Below are 21,255 nucleotides of genomic sequence, written 5' to 3'. Positions count from 1 at the left end.
GGCGCGGAGAGGCGAAGAACTGCTTATTTATAGAACTATTATATATTTTGTTTTCGTAGCTATCTTGTGCGGTTTCCTTTAAGTCCAAAGTTATATAAAATGCATGTTATATAGCATGGATTACTGCGAATACCGATGGATTATTTTTACGTGACACAGGGTTTAATTTATTTGAAGCGCAATTAAAATGATGTTTTTTATTAAAATGTTTTGAATGAAGGAAAAAAAAGTAGAAAAAATATACATTTTATCCAAATGTTATTGTGGGCCGTTCTTTAGCCCTGATGCCCATGAAGGTGAAATGCACAATCTATTTATTTCAAACAACACTGGAAGGAAATCACTATAATAATAATAATAGTTATTTTTGGTATAAAAAGCTGGAACACACCATTGATCTTGAACTTGTATGTTTAGGATAATAATGTGTGAATTACCTCGTGTACTTCAGAAACAGGATTTTTGATTTACTATTTAGTTTTGTGATGTTGATGTTGTGTTTAGACCGTTAAAAAGCAGATTATTGTGAAATGCAATAAACGGAGTTTAGTGTACTTGTGCTAATCATATTGGTCAATAAAACAGTGAGTGTCTACTAGTTTTATACACGTTTGGTCGAAGTTCATTCTCTAGGCGAGCTGAGGTCTGCTATTGTTTTGGATACGAGGGGATGTGATTTGATTGTGTGTGTGTACAGATGCTGTGTGTGCAAACAAGAATCACTGTGTCTACAAACTGTGTTTATGCTCCTGCAGCTCATCCTGGCGTCTTTAACAATGTGTACAGACATTTGCGGAGTAAATTCAGCCAATCCTCTGCGTGTGGTTGTGTGTGTGTAGAGAGAGAGATACACAGTGTGAGCGTGTTGTGTGTGTGTGTGTGTGTGTGTTTAGACCTCACTCATGACGGTCTGGATTTATTTCTGAAATCTGCAAACTGGAATTCCATGTGCACGGTGCATGTGAGTGTGCGGGGCTGAGGCTGATGCAGGCTGAGGCTGACTGCAGGCTGAGGCTAATGCAGGCTTAGGCTGATGCAGGCTGAGGCTGAGGCTGAGGCTGAGGCTGTGGCTGATGCAGGCTGAGGCCCTCTGCACTGACTGCAACAGAAAAGCTGCATGCGAGTAGTAGAGGACATTCGCAATGTGTTAGAGATGAGCTGATAGATTGTTGTGAATTTCTTCTTATTCATTTTGTAACTAGTAGCCATGATGCTTTTTCTAGTCCACTGCTCCAAGCGACTATACTGACTTTTCACATGTTCAAAAATAAAGTCGTGAATTGCAGATAGATTGAATGTGATGCGTCATGTGGTCTTCGTTAAATCTCATTGAGCATGGTGGTGATGATGATGATGGTGGTGTGTAAAGTCAAAATCAGGCTCAGCGTCTCAGTACCGTGCAGGCTAAGCAGGAATCATGTTTTTATCATCTTGTTTTTCCTGCTTGTGGGAATAACGCTCTTCCTCTTTTTGCTCCCATGATCCAGAACCTTCTGTTTCAAAAACAGGCGCTAAGTGCGTCTCACTGGCAACGTCATCGTCCTGGAAGAGGACCAACACACACACTGCACGACTGTTTACCACTGTAGGCCTGTTACACTGAATGCAGGCAGCCATTTGATAAATACATCACACATACACACACACACACACACACACACTCACACTCACACACACACATATATATACTCTCTCTCTCTCTCTTCTCCCTGTTTATTAATTTGCCTTCTCATTTTCTTAGCTTTAAAATCCAATGCAGTTTTGGCATTTTGTGTGTGTTTGTGTGTAAAGTTTAAACGTTACTTAAACCCCGAAAAAGACACGCAAGAATTTGATAGATTATTGAAATGGTGACATGAATAGACTTTACAAAATGCCTCTCTTAGTGGGGGGCGAGCGGCACAAAAGGCAGAAGTATTCTTCATCATCAATCTTTCACTACAGAGCACTGAGAATGTGCTGGAAAATAACAAACAACGGACAATTTTCATCTAAGCAAACATCAAAGTGCAAAGCAAACATCCATGGTCCCTCTCAGACACAGCCGGGAAAGATTTACGTGTGACTTTGCGTTCGAATCCCCGTGGCAGAAAACGGTTAAGTAACGGTTCTTTTTGGGTGGCGGTGGCGGTTTGCAAAGCCAAAGGGGAGAATGGCGGGGAGACGTCGCTGAAAAATGAATCCCGGAGCCTTTATGTTGGCGGACAGATTGGAGAAATGAATCCGCAGCCGCAGCGTCTTTCTCGGGCCTGTCGCCTCCATGTCGCGAGGCTGAAAAGGTGCTTGATTGAAGTTTGGGGGCCGAGGAGGGAGAAGGCCGAGTTCACCTCGAGGACACATTTTCTGTCCCATTAGGCTCATTCCAGTCTGGAGGGGCGACCTCTCCCACCCTGTGACCTGACACCGGCTCTGTGTATGTGTGTGTGTGTGTGCGTGTACCCCCCTTCCCACCACCACCCCAGCCCCCGACCCCGGGTTTCTTTGTGGGTTTTTCTGCCCCTATAGAGGCCTGTAGCAGTGTATGTGTTGCCCCCTTTGTTGGTCTTCAGTCTGACCCAGTACAGGCCTGAACCATCCCAACAAACCTGCAGGACTTTCTTGTGCAGCATCTGAGCACCTGGATGCCAAAATAAGAATTGTGGGTAAAATATTGACTATATAATGCATTTTTCAGACTTTCATTTGTGAAGTTTATAGTTGTTATTCTGTCTGTTAAAGTGCAGTATGACAGATGGGACTTTTGTTTTCACTGCCCCTCATCATTTCACCTTAGAATTTCACCAAAATTCCCCAAATAGACATCAAAATTCCTGCATTTCCAATGAAACCTCCGGCCTCCATCAGTCATCACAGCATCATCTTGACTCTGTGAGGCTTCAGGGACTAACTGGTCTCAGGTCAGCACTTGAGTTTAAAAGTAAGCTGCCAATTATAGAGGGTTCTGACAGTTTTGGGTAAGTTGGTCATTGTGATTAGTTTTTGGCCTCATCCTTCTGTTTCTAACTCTAGACTTTGCCAACTTTCCAAACACTCCACGCCTGGATTGCACTTAAATATTCCTCCACATGTAAACGATCCTCAGAAGAGAGGAAACGTTGCCTATGTGCCTGTAACCTTTTGCTGACAAATGGATTCTTACTCTGTCCAACCACAAGCTGCAATATGTTACAGAAATCACTGTGATAATAACAAAACCAAACACACAAAAAGAGGCATCGAGAACTTGACTGATTGTTGACATTTTGTGAGGCTTATGCCCACAAATGTGTTAATGTCTCACAGGCGTCACGAGTTGGAAAGTCTGACTCGGTTAATGTTCTGATTAATTGTGTTATAATAAATGTATTCTGGCCAAAATTCCAAGATTGATGGGGAAATATTTCCAAAACACTTCTACGTTTCTTCCCAGATCACAGGACACCGTGATCTTTGTTTTGATTAGGAAACCACGTTAAATCTCGTATAATCTCGTGCGTAATTTCCGTGTGATTAAAGTGATGGTTGTGACGCTGAGCTCAGACATGAATCAGTCTTTACGTCCTTTGGTGTCTCTGTAATGGAAACTTACTGACATTAGTCATTACAGTATTTAAGGAAAAACTATCAGGCTGTATTTGGTGCTTTTTACTCTTCTGTCACCTCGTGAATAATCGTGACGTGACTTCAAAGCTCCACGTGTTTCCATGGCAGCGGAGCAGCTTCATGTTTATCCTCTGAGTCCCTGTGAAACTTTACCTCCTGCATTCCCACATTCCCACTTTAATCTGCCTCTCTGCGCCCCGTAACTCACATCACCACTTTGAACAAATTTATGTTTTTATTTTATATTTTATCTCCTCTGTTTAAATTCCCTCGCACTAACTCAGACTCACACATCCTGGCTGCTGTGTGGACCTCAGACTGTTGAATCACGCGTGATTTTCAGCTCACATTGCACCGCTGCAGGCTGCCCGTGATTTATGAGAGGACTCACACACACTCTCTCTCTCTCTCTCTCTCTCTCTCTCTCTCTCTCTCTCTCTCGCTCTCTTCCTCCCCCTCTCTCTCCCTTTCTCGACCCCCCCCCCAGATATATAAACTCTACCCAAACAGCCCATCCTCCTGTTTGAAGGAGAACACATAGGAAGTAGGAGTGATCCTCTGTTGTGACGGTGTTGTGCTTTATTACCTGCTTTATTATGGCTCTGTCTGTCTCAGGTGTGTGTTTCGCTCACACACTCTGGCTGTGCCTCTGAGTGTGGAGTGTATTATGGTGTATAGTCTGTTTAAACGGCAGCCATGGCAGCTGCATAAAGGCTCAGAGTTGAAACAGGGGTCACACTGCTATTTTCCAGGGACTCTCTCTCTCCCTCTCCCTCTCCCTCTCCCTCTCCCTCTCCCTCACCCTCTCCATCTCCCTCTCTATCTCTCTCTTTCTCTCCCTCTCCCTCTTTCTCTCCCTCTCCCTCTCCCTCTCCCCCTTTCTCTCCCTCTCCCCCCCCCCCCTCTCTCTCTCTCTCTCTCTCTCTCTCTCTCTCTCTCTCTCTCTCTCCCTCTCCCTCTCTCTCTCTCTCTCATTGACCAGAGAGGAGGGTGTGTCATAAATCCGTAAATCTTCCTCCCATCACTTCACTCTAGGGAGCAGATGCACCATGTCTCTCCTTTGTGTGTCTCTGTGTGTGTGTGTGTGTGTGTGTGTGTTGTATGTGTTGAGAGAGAGGGAATTTAAATTTTGGAATGAATTAACGTAGAACTAGATTTTAAAACTCCATCAGACATGTTGGAATGATATACTGCCACTGTTGGCAAACAGATCAGACAGCTTGGATCAAACCCTGGGATGCCCCAGCTGACAACATGATGGCAGGATAAAATTAAATGACATCATAACGCCTCTTTGTTAGCCTGTATGCTGCTACTCCCAGCACCTTATAGGAATAAAAGTCATCACCAGAGGCCCAGGCAGCCACAGCGCTGAGTTATCATTATATTACTCACTTTGCATCAGCAGAGGTGATCTGAATATGAGGCTGTGCTCACTATAGATCCACCATAATGTGAAGCTTCATCTGCTCTCCAAACTCACTCTGCAGTGTGTGTGTGTGTGTGTGTGTGTGTATGTGTGTGTGTGCAGCCCACCAGTTGCACATGTGAGGCAGAAAGAGAACTGAACTCTTGGCGCTGCTCTGAATGATTTGTTCCATATGGTGTTAGATGCATTGTTACAGTGTGCAGTATACATGAGTTACATCACCATGGTTACATGCTGCAATGGAAATTTGCAAAAACGTACAATACAAATTTCAGCTGGTTTTTGTAAATATTTTTCATTCTGCATTCTCAGTAATATTCAATCAAAATGAAGAATTCATTAATTTTATGAAACACACGCAATTTGATTTTTATTGCCTGAAATGCATCAAAACAACAACAAAACATCATCTGAAATAATACATTCCTGCTAAATATTCTTCATTTATAATTACAGATATAATCAGAGATATTCAGATTGTATACATATCATACATGGTATGTTACGATTGACCTTCTGTTAAGTAAACTGATGCACATGCAGCAGCCACCAGCCTGCAGTCTCCTCATGTAGAGAAATGATCACAATGCTGTCAGTAAACATATTATGTAACATGTTTACAGTGATACACTGTGGCAGATATTCACACATTTACATACAGATGCACAGAAAGTGTTATGTGTGTGTTACATTTACATACTATACGTGGTTACAAACATGTAACATGATTACACTGGTACATAAATTAATTATTCATGTAGGCACTCGTCAACACTGTATATGAATATGAAATGATGTTTGTGATGTATATGTCACAAATGATATACTGTACACAGTTACACATATCTAAATGCTTGAATCCCATTTCATGTGTAACATGCATATGTATATATTTATATATAGGTATTTATACATACATACTTTTTATTTATAATATTACACATAGTACTATACTGTGTAATCTACAGAAGGCCACAATAAGCAAATATGTACTCTGTACTCCTAAAACCTTTTCATGCATTGTTGTCCCTTCATCCATTGTGCTCTCCACAGTAACACACACATTCATCTGCACTCATGTCATTATAATTGATTTACAGATTAGAGTTAAAATTCAATCTAAATATGATATTAGTGTGAAGGCTGTGCCATAAATTATTTTAAGTAGTACACATTGTATACATGATGTGTAAGGCAGTATAGAGACAGATGATTTAATAGGACTATTGTGTCTAATTTATATTTTATAAAGCAGTATCATTATTTTAAGAATGTAAATATTCTATTGGTCTATGTGGTCCTCTGCGTCCTTGTTCGCTCTCCTCTGCACTCTGTCATGGTAACTCGGGTCCTCCGCTCTTTGTATTGACGCTTTCCATTCATCTGAAGCGGCCAGTTGGGACCCGCAGGCCCACATTAACCCTCTGCGCTCCGGCTACACTCAGGGCCGCTCTGCTGAACTGACAGCGCGCCTCTTCCTCACTTATGAAGTGCAGTCTGCAAACTCCGCTCCTTTCATTTCACTCTGCATTGTTTACAGCAATATAGGGCACCGGGCCCATAAATCTTCCCCTTGCTCTGCCAAGACAGCGCCATTTGTATGCACCGTTTTAACCGACAGCATCCTCTGCCCATTAACGTCTTCTCCCCTCAGCTCTCTCAGCCTGCTCTTATCTACAGCGCCCTGCACACACACACACACACACACACACACACACACACACACACACACACACGCACACACACACACACACGCACTCACGCAGATCCGTGCGTGCAAACAAATCAAGATTTTAAGCTTTAGCAGCATGTCGTTTTCAGAAATATTCTAATAAGTGCAACATTCCTGAGATTTTCCAGTCCTGTGGTTAGTTACACACATTCCCGATCCTCCAATAGCCATTAGTGTAAGTTATTAGTCTGGAAAATAAAAGTTTATCGACGGTCCCTTTGCTTGTTTGTGTCAGCAGAGAGAGAGGCAGAGAGAGAGAGAGAGAGAGAGAGAGAGGGAGAGAGAGAGGGAGAGAGAGAGAGAGAAAGGAAGGTAAGAGCTTGACACCCAGAGCGACCAGCGCGCTTTTGTGCGAGAGAGAAAAATGATTTATTGCCGCCGAGGCGGTTCAAACAGAGTTCACGGAGAATTGTGGTAGAGGCGCGGAGGAGCTAAATTATGGTCTTGCTGAGCCAGTATATCATAGATTCTATCTCCAATTCAGAGAGTGTGTTCAAGGGTGTGAGGCAAGGAAAACACTGCGGATTTAATTACTTTAGCCCATTTCATTCACTGCACGAACACACACACACACACGGCCCGGTACACCTGAAGAACAATAACAACAACAATAACGGCGCTAATAATAATCGTGTTCAATTCACTGTAGTGACTGACTGAAGAGGTCTATAGACAAAAGTACCTTTTTAATTATTGTCATTAAAAAGATGAAAGCACTCAAGGTCACAATCAGGACTGAATCGATTTTTTATGATGATATATTTTTATTTTAAGCCTCCAAACACGTACAATTAAACAAAATGTATCTTCATCATCCTCATCTTCATCATCATCACTGTTATTATTATTACTAGCAATAATAGCACGATTTGAATAATAATAATAATAATAATAATGATAATAATAATAATAATAATAATAATAATAATAATAATAATAATAATAATAATAATAATAATAATAATAGTGGCTACAAAAATAATAATAAAAATACTTCCTGGTTACCAGTAAGTCAGTGTGTGTTGTTTATGTCCTTGGTGGGACCTTTAACAAACTAAATAATAATTATCCTAAGCAGGCTGTGAGTCATTCGTGGAGGTTCAGGTAAAAGCTGTGGTGGCAGGGGTGAGACGGAGGAGAAGGAAGGCTCCTCTGCTCGCCTGAGTGCATCATCCATCACTGCTGAGAGACATCTAAAGAGGCTTTGCTCCACAGCTTTGTTATAGTGAAACTTGTATCCAGAGCTGCTTCAGAATGAAGCTGATTATGGCGCATGGAGCTCAACCAGCGTCACCGTGAAGGAGCCTCTCATTTAGAAAGGTGCTTTGCAGACACCATTAAATAATCTCAGGCTACCTGTGAGAGCTCCATTCTTCTTTTTATTAGCCAACTTTACATAATTTTCACATTGTTGAGATTTAGTAATTATATTTTGATGAGATATTTCCACAGTGGGACTCCGTTAGGCCTCACTTTGCTCCGCGTTTGGCCCAAATATTCATCACTGATCTCTACAAATAAAGTGTAGAAATCACTATTTGATTTAAACGGATCAGCTACCTGGCCTGTGTGCGTGTTGAGTGTGTGTGTGTAAGTGTGTGTTTACACGATCCACGCAGGCTTGGGGCTTGCAGACTGGCGCGTGAAGCCTCCATAGTGCACCTCTCTCTCTCTCTCTCTCTCTCTCTCTCTCTCTCTCTCTCTCTCTCTCTCTCCCTCTCTCTCTCTCTCTCACTCTCCCTCCTGCTCTTTGTCCACACAGACAAGCAGCAAACGGGATGTTTACCGGCCAAAAAAAAGGCTGTTTGCTCGTCTGACACGTCGGAGGAGACGTTTGCTATACCGCACCGTGATGCCTGATTAATGCAAATACATGGAACTGTCCTATAGAAATACATCTCTAATGATTGGCCCCTTTGTCTTTGTGTCAAAGCCTTTGTCTGTCCGCTCCCAGCGAGTCCTATTAACACCCCGACAGTTAGAAGCATATGCTTCTATTTAAAGGCGGATAAACCGTTTGAAACGAGCCGATCAATTAGTTAGAAACCAACTTATCCGAAATGATTTGATTTTTATGATCAGTTAAGCGCGTTAAATGGACGCCAGTGTGTGGACAGCTGGATAAAAACGCATTAAACCTGACACCATTCATCATCATGTCAACAGGATGGAAGAAAGGCGAGAAACTCTTTATCTTTTGGCGTTTTACATCCTCAAAAAAACAGAAGCTATGGTAGCAGGAGATGAATTTCCGCCACACATGCGCGTTGCGTACGAATCTGAGCATCTGCACGCGGGGACGTTTAACGTGCGGGACTCGAAAGCTTTTTTTTTTTTTGGGATCGAACCGACCACCCAAGTTCGGGATGCGACACATCAAAGCGTCCTGCTCACTGATCTACACCGACATGGGTTCTAATGAGACGTTTGGTACCACACAGGAAACCATGCACCCCCTTCAAGACCCCCCCTCCTCTCTCTCTGCCATCTTCCCCTCCGTGCTCTCTCTCTCTTCATCTCTCCCCCTCTCTCATTACACTCTGATTAATCACTCTGTTAATATTCCGTTGTGAGACGTGATGTGTTTTTTGGTTCTAATCCCCGCAGGTAAAGAACCCGCGCGCCGCCGTTTATACAAATCTCGCCTGAAGAAATCACGCTGAAGCTTCGCCACGCGCTCCAATAAGTTGCCAGCGGACGATACTTCCCCAACTCCAGAGCTCGGCCATTGGAGGAGACGATCACGTGACCACGGCACCCTTCTGGTAAATATTATTCCAATGTTCCACATGGTTACTCCAAGTGCTCTCCTCTACTTTCAGGTTAATTGTGATCGGATATTAGACCGAGGAAAGTCCCGGTCTTTACTGCCGATCTGGGGATTCCTCGCTTTGATTTGATGATCTGGGTGCATGGACCCCCAACAGTCTGCGCTCCCACTGCAGCTGCATGGCAACACTTTGGCTATGAGCTCTGGACAAGAGCCAGAACTAAGCGCGGGATACAATGAAGGAGGAGGAGGAGGAAGAGGAGGAGGAAGAGGAGGCCAGGAAGAAGAGCTCCATCAGCAAATCGTGACCCCCTCTGTTCCTGTCACTTCCAGGTTGAGCCCAGATGATCGGTTCGAGTGCCCACTGGAGCCCCTGGTTCACTGCCATGGCGAGGACGAGCTGGACATGGAGAGCCAGAGATGCAGTCTACTCACCATCTGCCGCTCAGGATTAATCTTCCCCTGGATGAATCCACGGACATCTGACTCACAGCAATCTGGTAATTCTGCTTTTGTTTGGCGTGAGGTCAGTGTTCCAAATTGAATGTGCAAAATATTCTGGACAGACTTTGATTCAATTGCTCTGATGGGACGAATCCAAAATATCAGGATCTTTGTTGTGATCATTATTTGGCATCTAAATTGGATCAGAATGTGGCACCTAAATGAATCTATAAACTCCTTAATTCATACATGCAAAAACCACAAGAGTTAATTTCTGTTAACAGCATTTCAAAATGTAACTTTATTTAACTGTGTCGACAAAATAATAACATTTAAAAGACATTAAAACACCACAGAGGCTGTTAGTTAGTTTCAGTGTCGAATTATTTAATTTGTGTTAGACTTTAAAACAGATAAAGTGGAGCACAGAGGAAACAAATCAGAATCTGCTGTTAGAAGGTCTGTATCAACACATAATATCAATATGTTGTTAGTTTTTTCTATTAATTACCACTTTTCTCAATCAATCAATCAATCAGCCAATCAGAGTTGAAGTGCTACCAGGCTCCTTCTAAGTGATTTATTTTCATACAAATACACAATCATCACTGTCTGGACTACACAGACTGAAGGGGCACATCAGGAAGCAGCACTCACACAGCGTGGCGGAGTGTGTGTTTGTGTGCGTGTGTGTAGTTTGTCTCCCAGGCCACTCCAGGCCATGTTTAATATCCATTAACCCCTGTGTGCTGTATTGTTATCAACAGGGCACTGGTTTGGCTCATATACATGTCAAATGGAATCTCTAACGGTGGTTATTTTCAGTGGTGGTCCCATGGTACCTTTTAAGTGACTGAGATGGGGATTTGACAGGTCTGCTTCCGTGTGGAGCCGTGATTAATGTGGCCTGTCAGACAGCCGTAGTGGCGTCAGATGTTTCCCCCAGACTGTTTCTTCGGGAGGTAACTTTCCCTGAACACATCACACTGTAGACAGCCAGTCTTATGGCGTCTCGAGCATGACTGAATAACACAGGAAGAGTTTAGGGCCCTACTTTGTCTCAGCTTGATTGGCGGAGGATTAACACAAGTCTTACTGGTCCTAATGTGGCCCTGCTGTCTTCTACCAGAGGACTTGTTAGGAGTTTGATGACACCATCTTTTTATGCCCTTGTCTATCATTGGCTTCCCGCCGCAGCAGTCAGCCGTGGCGTTGATCCTGGTCTCCTGGGCGGAGGCGGAGGCAGAGGCGGGTGCGGCGTCCGGAGGGAGAGGACAGCCTTCACCACCAGCCAGCTGTTGGAGCTGGAGAAGGAGTTCCACTTCAGCCCCTACCTGTGCCGGCCCCGCAGACTGGAGATGGCCGCCGGGCTGCAGCTAACCGATCGCCAGGTCAAGATATGGTTCCAGAACCGCCGTATGAGGTTCAAGAAGGAGAACAAGCACGGGAAGGCAGCGGCGCAGGGCCCCCACTGGGCCTCGGGCAACCCGTCGCCCAGCCTGAGGCTCCCAGGTGGATGCCTGCTCAGGACTTCCTCCTCTTCCCCTGATCTGCACCTGGTGGATTATGTGAACTTCTCCTCCTCCCCTTTTTGTTCTCTTAGCGAGGGCAGCGGTGGCCAGTATCTCCATGGCAACCCTGTGGATTTGCCTCATCTAAACTGCATCCTCCCATCTGTTGCAAACTGTCCTCAGTCGTCCTACGCTGTCATAGAGAGCAGCCATCACTGCGCTGGCATTTCTAACTGGCCCTAGGGCCCCATAATGGCTCCTGTGCTCATCAAACTCTCAATGATACATGTACTCTTACCCAGACTGGAGGACGTCTGATTAGCATCTCTGGGGTCTAATCCCCTCAGCACAGCCTTTTACCTTTCAGTGAACACTTTAATTAAATTATCCGAACATATCTTAATTAGAGAATAACCACGCTGATGTAATTGTGTTTTTTCAGGCACGATGCCCGAAGACTGAGACGTACACAAGGACACATTACAGCTACTCACGATTCCGACTTTTTAATGTAAACACTGTTGCATTTTTATTGTTGTGCACGTTTAATGCATGCGATAGTCTTCCTAGTCCTTTTTCTATCCTCCTCTCTGGTGTGGACATAGGTCTGTGGTTGTCTCGTGACTTGTCTCTGCGCGGTGATCTCTTCCCTATATGCTTTGATGATGTTGTAAATAGTCGTTTATGGGAAATGTTTTCAATGTGAATTTGGCAGAAGATTGGTGTAATATTTTTGTTAAAGCCATTAAAAGATACTGTAAGTCTTTGATACTGTCCTTGATTAATTGAGATGTCATATACATGCTTAATAAATGCATTTGGGAAATCTGGAGCCCTCGTGCCATGTTTACCCTCTTCATCCCTGATTAGAATTACATTTTTTTTCTGGCGGGGGTTTATGATTAAAGAGACCTGGACTAGATCCCAAATGAAAAAAAACAGCTATCCTGTAATCAAATTAAGGCACGCTTTAGATTCATTGAAAGCGCCACAATATTGTGCATTCAAGTTGCACAATCTTGCCACATAAACCGCTCCCTCGCTCCTGCCTCCAAGTTCCCCGCCATTAATCATTGAGACAAGGCAGTCTTTCCAGCACTCCAACCACAAGCTCTGAACCCACCGGGCACCATGACAAGATCTCCTGCCTCCTCCTTCCCCGGCTTTGCCTTTCAATAGCCAAATTGTCGTGCTGCAAGTCGGAGCTGGCCTGCGTCTCAGGGGGCATGTTAGCTGTGTGCCTAAGGAAGGCCTTCCACCAACCCACGGGCCACAGCGGACCAACCAGGTTCAATCACCAATGACGACGTGTTGTTTTAAAGGAACAATGGGGACGCTTTGGCCCTAACTTGACAGCGCCGCACAAGTTATTTTCGATTTCAGGATTTCTACTCTCCTGGCGCTAAATTACGCGCACGGGTGTTATGCATTTATTTGACAGAAATGGGTCGCAGCTACTCTGGGGTCTTAACAGTTTTACTTGTCAGAGATAGACAGCGACTCATAACCGCGATGAAGGCGACACCTTCTTGCACACTTGATAATCTGAGAACCTCATATCAATATTCTCAACAAAACCCTATGTGACTTTGGACGTGTTGACAGATTTACATCAGCGGCTTTGCTGTAAATGAGCTGTCACAAGAAACTAGTGACAGCTATGAAGCGGCGGAGGTAATGAGGAAGTTGAACCCCTTGTGGTTGTGGATAGAATGACTTCCTGGCCCTAATTCATTGCCTGATCAGCTGTCATATGGGAAATATTTGACACTATTTGCAGCAAGGTATCAGGGGGCCTATGTGGTTGTACGTCTGTGAATGCTTTGATTAGAATAACGTCAAAGCCTGCACCACATCTGTATAAGAGAGGTGGTGACAGAGAGGTAATTTAAGAGAGGAGTAATAAAGGGCAAGAAGGAGGTTCTGCTTATTCTGCTTTGGATAAGTCTGCGTACAAAGAGGCAGAGTGAGGGGGAATGTGAGGGAGAAGCAGACAGTGTTGGATTCCTGGGATTCTTGCGTAGGCTCGGTGATTTATGGTGTTAATGGTGCCAGGGTGGAGAAGGCTCAATGGGACCTTTACCTCTGCTTCTTCACCACATTCTCCCTCTGCACGCTAAAAGCAGACAGAGTCCACACTGGAGTGCAGTAATTCTGTGGCTGGGGTCAAGGGGGGATCCCCAAGGGTCAAGAAAACCCCCCAGAGGGCCCCACCACCAGGGGAAATAGTCGACTTCCATTTCTACATTAGGTTAGTACTTCCCTGCTAGTTAGCGGCTAAAGTCATTATTACCCTCTCACTCGCTCGCTCCCTTCCCCCCTGTTTAATGACATCGCCTTTAAAGGGGGCAGATGTGCCAAACAAAACGTGTTTTCCTGAAGTTTTGGGCTTTGATCGCTCCAGAGCCGAACATTCAGAGGATCTTTGAAGTGAAAAATTACACCAGCCACGTTGCCATGAAACCAGCTTTGGTTACGCTCCTCCATTAATTCCAAATTTTTTGCGTTATGTCCGTAATGGTGACTGATGTTCCCCTGTCCCGGGTGCAGCTGTCGTGAAACTGACTTTGGGGTTAGAGCTGAGAAATGCCTTGGACATTTCTCCAGCTCCCATGAAAACAAAACCCCAGTGTGCTTAACCAAGACATACTGGTGTAAGTATCTTCCCAAGCATTTGACCCCCAATTTAACAAATGTCACATTACCGTCATAGTAAGCTGCTATCGCCTATTAGAGTCTTATGTGATCAAGTGGTAATTCCATTTATTATACGGGGATCACCATTTGAGGAAATATATAATCATAATAATATGTCTATGTGACGGCTGCTGCTCTGCCGATCAGCGTGAGTCCTCCGCCTGTTTATTCTCCTGATCCAGAGAACATAGAGGTTCACAGCTTCATGCTTTACATCCCACAGCCATGTTTCCCAGCCAGGGGCGCTCAGATAGCTTACAGGGGAAACACAGAGGATTAGGTTGTTTACAAATTAAATGATTTTAGTAGCCTGGTTCTAAAATTGTCCCGTGATGAGATGAGATATTTTTTATTGAGGCCCTTCATTTTGAGTGTAACGTTTTTATATTTTAGGGCATTGAAATCATTGTGCAGTCCTGTGTGTTCACTTTGAAGTTGTATGTTATTGTTGTCAAATTTTGACTACTATTCTACCATTTTGACTTTTACTTTTAATATGTCTTTTTTGTTTTCATGTAGGATTTGACGTTTATTCTCGTTGTATTGTGACTTTTTTCTTGAAATAAAACTCTAAATCTCATGCTTTTACTTTTTCAGCAGTGGCCTTAATACCTCCTACTTCTTAAATGTTGTGCACTACTCGCTCATCAAAGCCACTCAAAGGGAACACAAGGCAGAAAATGACTTAATAATCACTTACCCTCCAGACTGACACACCTCAGCCCCTGCTTGCACTGCCTAGTTTGTGGAATTTACTGTAAATATTTGACATTTTCTGAAATTACAGACCAGGCTAATAACCGGGGTGTGAACATTTTTATGGCTTCATATAAAAGTTATGGCTCATCTTCAGAGGATAGGAAGGGTAATTTGAGCTACACCTTTTGCACACAAGTGACTTTAACAAACTCTGATCCCTTTATAAGGCAAATACTAAACTTTAATGCCTTCCTTGCTGGAGAGGCGTGTTCCTTTTATGACCTGTTAACCTTCTGTTTCCCTCCACAGCAGTACCTCCGCTGCCCACCAGCCTTGTCGGGCGCTTGTTGCTCAAGATGATTGTTAAGTATCAATTTCCTGTGTCACCTTTATGGGTTTTATTTATTTGTCTGCTCCTTGGTGTGGAACAGAGCCGGAGCATCACTCAGGTAGATGGATTATAACTCAACTGCTACGACTCATCAATCTTGGAAATTTGACTTCCTGAATCTCGTACAACTGTTACTGTCATATTACGCCACGGCATTATCAAGATCAATGACATTTTAAATGCTTTCCAGTTAAGGATGATCGGTGACGATAAAAAGGTAAGTTGGTGATGAAACTGTCGCGGCTGTGGTGCGCGGCACCGCGCACGCTGAGGGAGTCACAGTTCCTCCAGTGAAATGAATGAACTTGTAATCACAACAGTCACGGCTAAATGTCACATGCTGATCATTATTGATCACTGAAGAATTATCACATGCAACGGCTTCATCACATTCACAGTGACTTTGTTTGGGTTTAGTTTGGGTTTATTTGCTCACCAAGAACAGTTAAGGTAAAACAAAATGTTGTGCAGGTTGAGACAAGAAGCAGAAGATTACAACCAAGTGAAGCTGCTGCATGTGGAGGTGAAGTCAGGTAGAAAAGTGTGAGGAGAAAATGATACAAGAGCTAAATACATTTTTCACTGTCTCACTTCCTGTTTCTAACTTCATGAGGAGAGGCTTCATTTATCACAAAGCTGGCTTGGAACTTGAAAAGAACTTTGTTTGTGTTAAAATATAAAAATATAAAAGCAGCAGTTTAACTATTTAGTTAATTTTATTGAGCTGTATTTAGTTATTTACTGCAACTTTGACATACTTGTGTAAAAATGCACACGATTGAAAGTCCGTGCCATGCAGAGTGACAGAACAAGCTCCGTAGATCCAGATTTATGTGGGTTGAGTCCAAGCACCTGTGACAAATGTGAAGCTCAAAGGACTGAATTAGAGACAATATTAATCTAAAAGGGAAAGCATTCTGTAACTTTATATATTAAATTGAAAATTGACCTCAGGAAGCCAGATGATGGTCTGGGGCCTGTAACCAATATTTGCAATGTAACTCAAACACTGCCACTGAAAACTGAAATTAAAGGACCCTGCTTGATGAATCTTTTAATAAAGAGAATTACAGCATCCGACAACTCTATAATTCTAAATGAGTCATGTTTCCTGATCTTGTTCTACGTTACATTTCAGAAAATCGAGGATCATCATTTTTTGGACAGCAAAACTCTGCATGTTGTGCAGCAAATCCCAAAGTTTGCTCAATTTTCACGTGGGTATTGAATAGAAAAAAGGTAAAAGTTAGAACAGAAATCTGGTTTTCTATGTACTTTATCTAAACATATGCTAAACATAAGCTATTGTTGTCCCTGAGCTGGGGGCCCCTGCAGGCAAATGTCTGCTTTGCCTCACAGTACAGTGCACCCCTGTTTGCATGCCACAAACATTTTCATAACTGTACAAAGCTCATGGGATCCAGAGATGGTTTCACCGTTCTTACTCTGATGAACTAAAGGATTCATGTGAAGTGTTTATGGTTCTATAGGCTTTAAATAGATGAGGATCCCTGGTGTCCATGCCTGTCACCATGGTAATATATGAAGACAACGGGATCTTGCTCAGTTGGGCCTGAAACATGCCTGGACTGTAAACGCTCTGAACACATATATATGACTTACTTACAGGTCAAACTGTGACTTGTCTGTGATATGTGAGCTTTAGGTTTTGTCGAGGAAGATCCGCTTTGGAAGTTTAGTTTAGTTGAAAGCTTTGGTCCCTGTGTGTAAGAATGTGGCTTTTATCATTTTTCAGTTGGTATTTTGCTGTTCTGATTAACAGACACAGCAGACGTCTGATCTGTGCTGTGAACATGCAGGGAATCCAAAACAAAAAAGCTCAGATCCTCCTCTACCTCCTCCGCTTTCTCCTCTTCCTCCTCCTCCTCCTCCTCCTCCCTGCAGTGAGACGAAGCTGTATGAGGGAGAATATTACACTGTGTGCAGCAATGATGAACATTTCCTCCTGTTTCATGTTTAACCCTGCTCATTTCCCACAGTAAGAACTCCGGAAACACACAAGTGTGCACAGCAGCTCGCGGGGAAGATGACTGATGGCTGGTTGTCACCACGTTTGGGATTGTGCCGACTCCGAGCCTCTTGGCTCACTGAAGCTGTGAAGCTGCAGCACTACAGGCTATTGTTGATAAGTCCTGGTATTAGGAAGGTATTGCTTCATTGTCATATGGTGGCGCGGGTGCAGAACGCTCTCACCCTGCCCGTTTGCACAGCGGCTGCATGGGATTTATGATTATGGCTCATGTTGTGTGACACATTTCATACAATTCAACAATGAAGCAGGTGTGGATTTGTTGCCGTGAGCGGATAAGTTTCTATTCCCCTGATTCTGTGTGGGCTCGGATGGCCGCCGAGCCAAACCCTGAGCGCTGACATCACCATTTTTCACAAATGTCAATATTTGAAAAACACTGACACGCTCTATCAATCAGCTGGATAGCCATCTCTCAAACGGTCAATGTGCCACACTTGAATATCTGTGTCTGTGCCTCACGCCTGACCTTTCCTCTCTCTCTCTCTCTCTCTCTCTCTCTCCCTCTTTCATTATTTCTCTTTGTCTCCATCTCATCAAGCCATTGTTGCCTGTTAATGAACACTTCACTTTCTCTAAAGAAATGAAAATCGCCACTGCGGTGAGATTTCTTGAGACTTTTCGATGATCGAGCCTCTAATTTACTCATTTCTACTGAAGCAATCAGACTTAAAGCTATTTGACACATTTCCATGATTTTGGGGTTTACATCCAAACTACAGATTAGTGACGTTGATTCTTGGTAAATTGCAGCATTATGGAGACACAGTATCTGTTGTGCTCTGTACCAGCTGTGTAGTCTGTGTAGAATGGACCCTTATGGATCTGAAGACCACACTGAACAGCTGAAGTCAGTATGTTTACCTAGATGCAAATATGTTCACTGTCTGTCTGATCATTATTTGAAGGAAAATTGATTTTACCCGTCTTATTTGATAAATCACAAGATGCATTCTGCCATTGTTGTGCCTTTGAGGACATTGCAGCATGGATCCAAAGGAATCCATTGAGAGAGTCAAATACCTCCAGGATGATGTAAATTACAACAACAGTGACGTGCTTGGATGTACATTTTTGCTAAACCTGCAGCATCTCACTTGAACCTGCTGTATGATGACACCGTGGACGTGTCGTCTTCTCCTGCTGCATTCACAGCATTGACCTCCCTGCAGCCGTCCGTCAGCGGCGGTTTCCTTCGCGGCCTGGTGAGGGTCAAGATCTGACAAGTAATGAGGCTCGGCGGCGTTGGAGGTTTGGACGAGGGTCTGAGGTGTCAACTGGCAGCCAACGCATCATTACCAGCCTCTGTCAGGGAGGGGGGCTGAGGAGGGGTGGGGGGGCACAGAGCTAATCCCAGGGCCTCCTCTGTCTATTGACACACATCAGAGCATGGAGGCAAACAAATTAGCATCAGTCAATATTCTGTCACTCGTCCTGACGCAGCCACCCGAGTGCTGCCATGTTCACCTCCAGTCACAACAACGGTGATGCTGATGGAACACGGCTGCATCCAGCTCCTTAAGAGTCTGTTTACGCTCCACTCACAGCTTTAACATTGAGTTTATATGGAATACACATGAAATTATCCTTACATTCCATTTTATACCTTTTATTCAACAAAAACTTGCGGAAACAATGGCAGATATTTGACCCGAAACCTGGCATTTGAAAAAAAAAACCTGTTTGTTTTTAGCAGAATTTGCACAATTTTCTGTCAACAATCATGGCAGCACTCAATCCATATTCATATATTATGAAAAGAATAAAGGATGTAAACACCATCATAAACATTAAGAAAATAGATTCAGTTGTTGTTTGCTATTGAAATTAAATGAAAGAATGAATCTAACAATATATCAGTACAGAAAACAAGTATTTGTATTGAGAGTGTTTCTCATTGCTGCAATTAAACGCAGAAAAAAGGATTCGATCTTATACATGGAAGGAATCACTTACACTTACATGAAATGTTGTGTAATCGCAGTATAATTGAATTTTTTAAGTGCATGTAAACATACAGACAAACAAAGGGGCCTCATATCTTCGGCCCTCAAACTGCTGAATCCGCCCCTGCATCAGGCTGCATTTGGCTGGAGGCGAATCAGAACTCAAGATTATATTTATGGGTTCATTTCCCTCAGTGGAAATGATGTTTTAGGGGATGCAAGCTGTCCAGAGGAAGAAGAAGCCATAAGATCAATGTGATAGCATCACCACCTCCACTGCTGCTCAAAGGTACCGGGGCAGCCATGCGGAAAACACTAGGAATATATGCTAATCGAACATATGGCAGCGGTAGAATCGGCAACGTTCTATTGTCCTAAGAGATGAAAAAAATAAATAAAGGTGACTTTGTTTTTAGAACGTGTACTAAATGAAACCCACATCTTTAAACATGTCTGTGCATAACGGTGATGCACAGATCTCTCACACCCTCCTCCTCCTCCTCACCCCCCTCACCCCCCTGCCCCCTCCCCTCCCTCCCTCTGCTGAAAGCCATTACAGAAATACAATTTCTAATACCTCCGCACAGGTCTTCGATCGACTGCAAACAAATTTATATTCAGGCGGTAAACAGAAAGCTGCAGAGATTTATTTATTGAGTGTGGAGGAGAGAAACAAGCGGGCGCGTGAACCCTGAGTAACCTCCCGCGCTGACACAAGATGGATCAGTGCGCCATGCAAATGCGCGGCGCGGAGGGACGGATCGCACTCCGTCATTCAGCACGTCGCTGCCTGTAGAATCCCATTAAGGCCCGCAGCTGGGACCATATTTCTGCGTTGTAAGAATGCAGTTAGGAGTTGTTCATTATGCTGAATTATTTTGTAATTACTACAGACTTAAAAGAGATACGAAATATGATTAAAATGATCCGATCACAACAACAACAACACGCTTCTGTGGAGTGTGTGTGACGGTTTACTGCAGCTTTTATCATTTGGCGTGTTATTATTATTAATTGTAGTATTGAAATAATACTAATACTACAAATAATAACAACAATACACTCATAGTAATAATAATAATGATAATAGTAATCTATATATTTTATATTTTGGAGTTAATTAAATGTTATAGGAGCGTTTTGTGTCTATATTTTTATTTTATTGGATTTATTTTAAATTGTACATAAGCAGAATGAATGATTGAATTCTTATATCACGTGTCACATTTCTGTCTGAGTCGATCGTCTCGTTATTTGCGAAGAAGAAACGAGGCACATGAAAGTGAACCGAGCCGAGTGTCTCCACATCAAACACTTTGATTTGATCGAGTTCATTTCACAGATTTCGAATTTAGTTCTGAATTAGTTAAGGAATCTCATATTAACGTGATCAGATGGAGAGATTAGGATGTTACTTGAGAATTTAATTTATCTCCAATGCAACTGGGAGTGTCAGGCAGGTGTGTGTGTGTGTGTGTGTGTGTGTGTGTGTTATGTAGGTCAGCTAACCTGCTCTGCTCTGCTGTAGGTCTGAGCTGCTGAGGTAAACACAGACTAATTTAAGTGCACTGGAGCTCCATCTGGGACTCAAACTCATCCCCCTCCAACACATCTGAGCGAGCTGGACCACAACATGATCTCATCCAGAGAAGAGTCACTCAGTTAAATCAGTTGTGTGTGTTCTCTGAAAGGAACAATCTATGAAAACTTGATTTTATTCTGAAATAAATCATCAAATCTCCTCTTGTTGGTGCAGTTTAGCAGAGTTAGTTTAGCCCTAATGTCTCCTCTCTGTATCTAAACTACGTCTTGATCTCTGGTCTTCGGCCATTTTGTATTTGTTCGAGGCTAATTACAAATCTGCTGCCACTGAACTTCTTAATACCAGCTGTCACGACCTCTGACCCCATTAAGTGTGCCTTTCACATGACCTAAGCCCTCTGCTAAACAGGGCCTCTGGGTTTCAAGAAGCCTCCTCACATTTACATAATCCATTAGCTGCAT

General features: G+C 43.3%; 1 protein-coding gene across 1 annotated transcript; it reads left to right on the top strand.

Moving 5' to 3' along the window:
- Window positions 1-9,109: 9,109 nt before the first annotated feature.
- On the top strand, window positions 9,110-11,711 carry LOC143012938 (homeobox protein Hox-D3-like). The gene is made up of 2 exons (XM_076166281.1): window positions 9,110-9,173; window positions 11,155-11,711. The coding sequence occupies exons 1-2, from the start codon at window positions 9,110-9,112 to the stop codon at window positions 11,709-11,711; spliced, it is 621 nt and encodes a 206-aa protein (XP_076022396.1).
- The last annotated feature ends 9,544 nt before the right edge of the window (window positions 11,712-21,255 follow it).

Source organism: Genypterus blacodes, unplaced genomic scaffold (assembly GCF_046128005.1).
Source record: "Genypterus blacodes isolate CSIRO-AG114 ecotype Tasmania unplaced genomic scaffold, CSIRO-AGI_Gbla_v1 ptg000156l_1, whole genome shotgun sequence".
NCBI lineage: Eukaryota > Metazoa > Chordata > Actinopteri > Ophidiiformes > Ophidiidae > Genypterus > Genypterus blacodes.
Note: the sequence above shows the minus strand (reverse complement) of the source record. Positions and strands in the feature narration are given on the sequence as shown.

Coding starts and splice junctions, on each gene's coding strand:
- LOC143012938 (XM_076166281.1), top strand. CDS start 9,110: ATGCGACACATCAAAGCGTCCTGCTCACTGATCTACACCGACATGGGT. Junction 9,174..11,154: donor GGGTTCTAATGAGACGTTTG/GTACCACACAGG, acceptor TTCCCGCCGCAG/CAGTCAGCCGTGGCGTTGAT.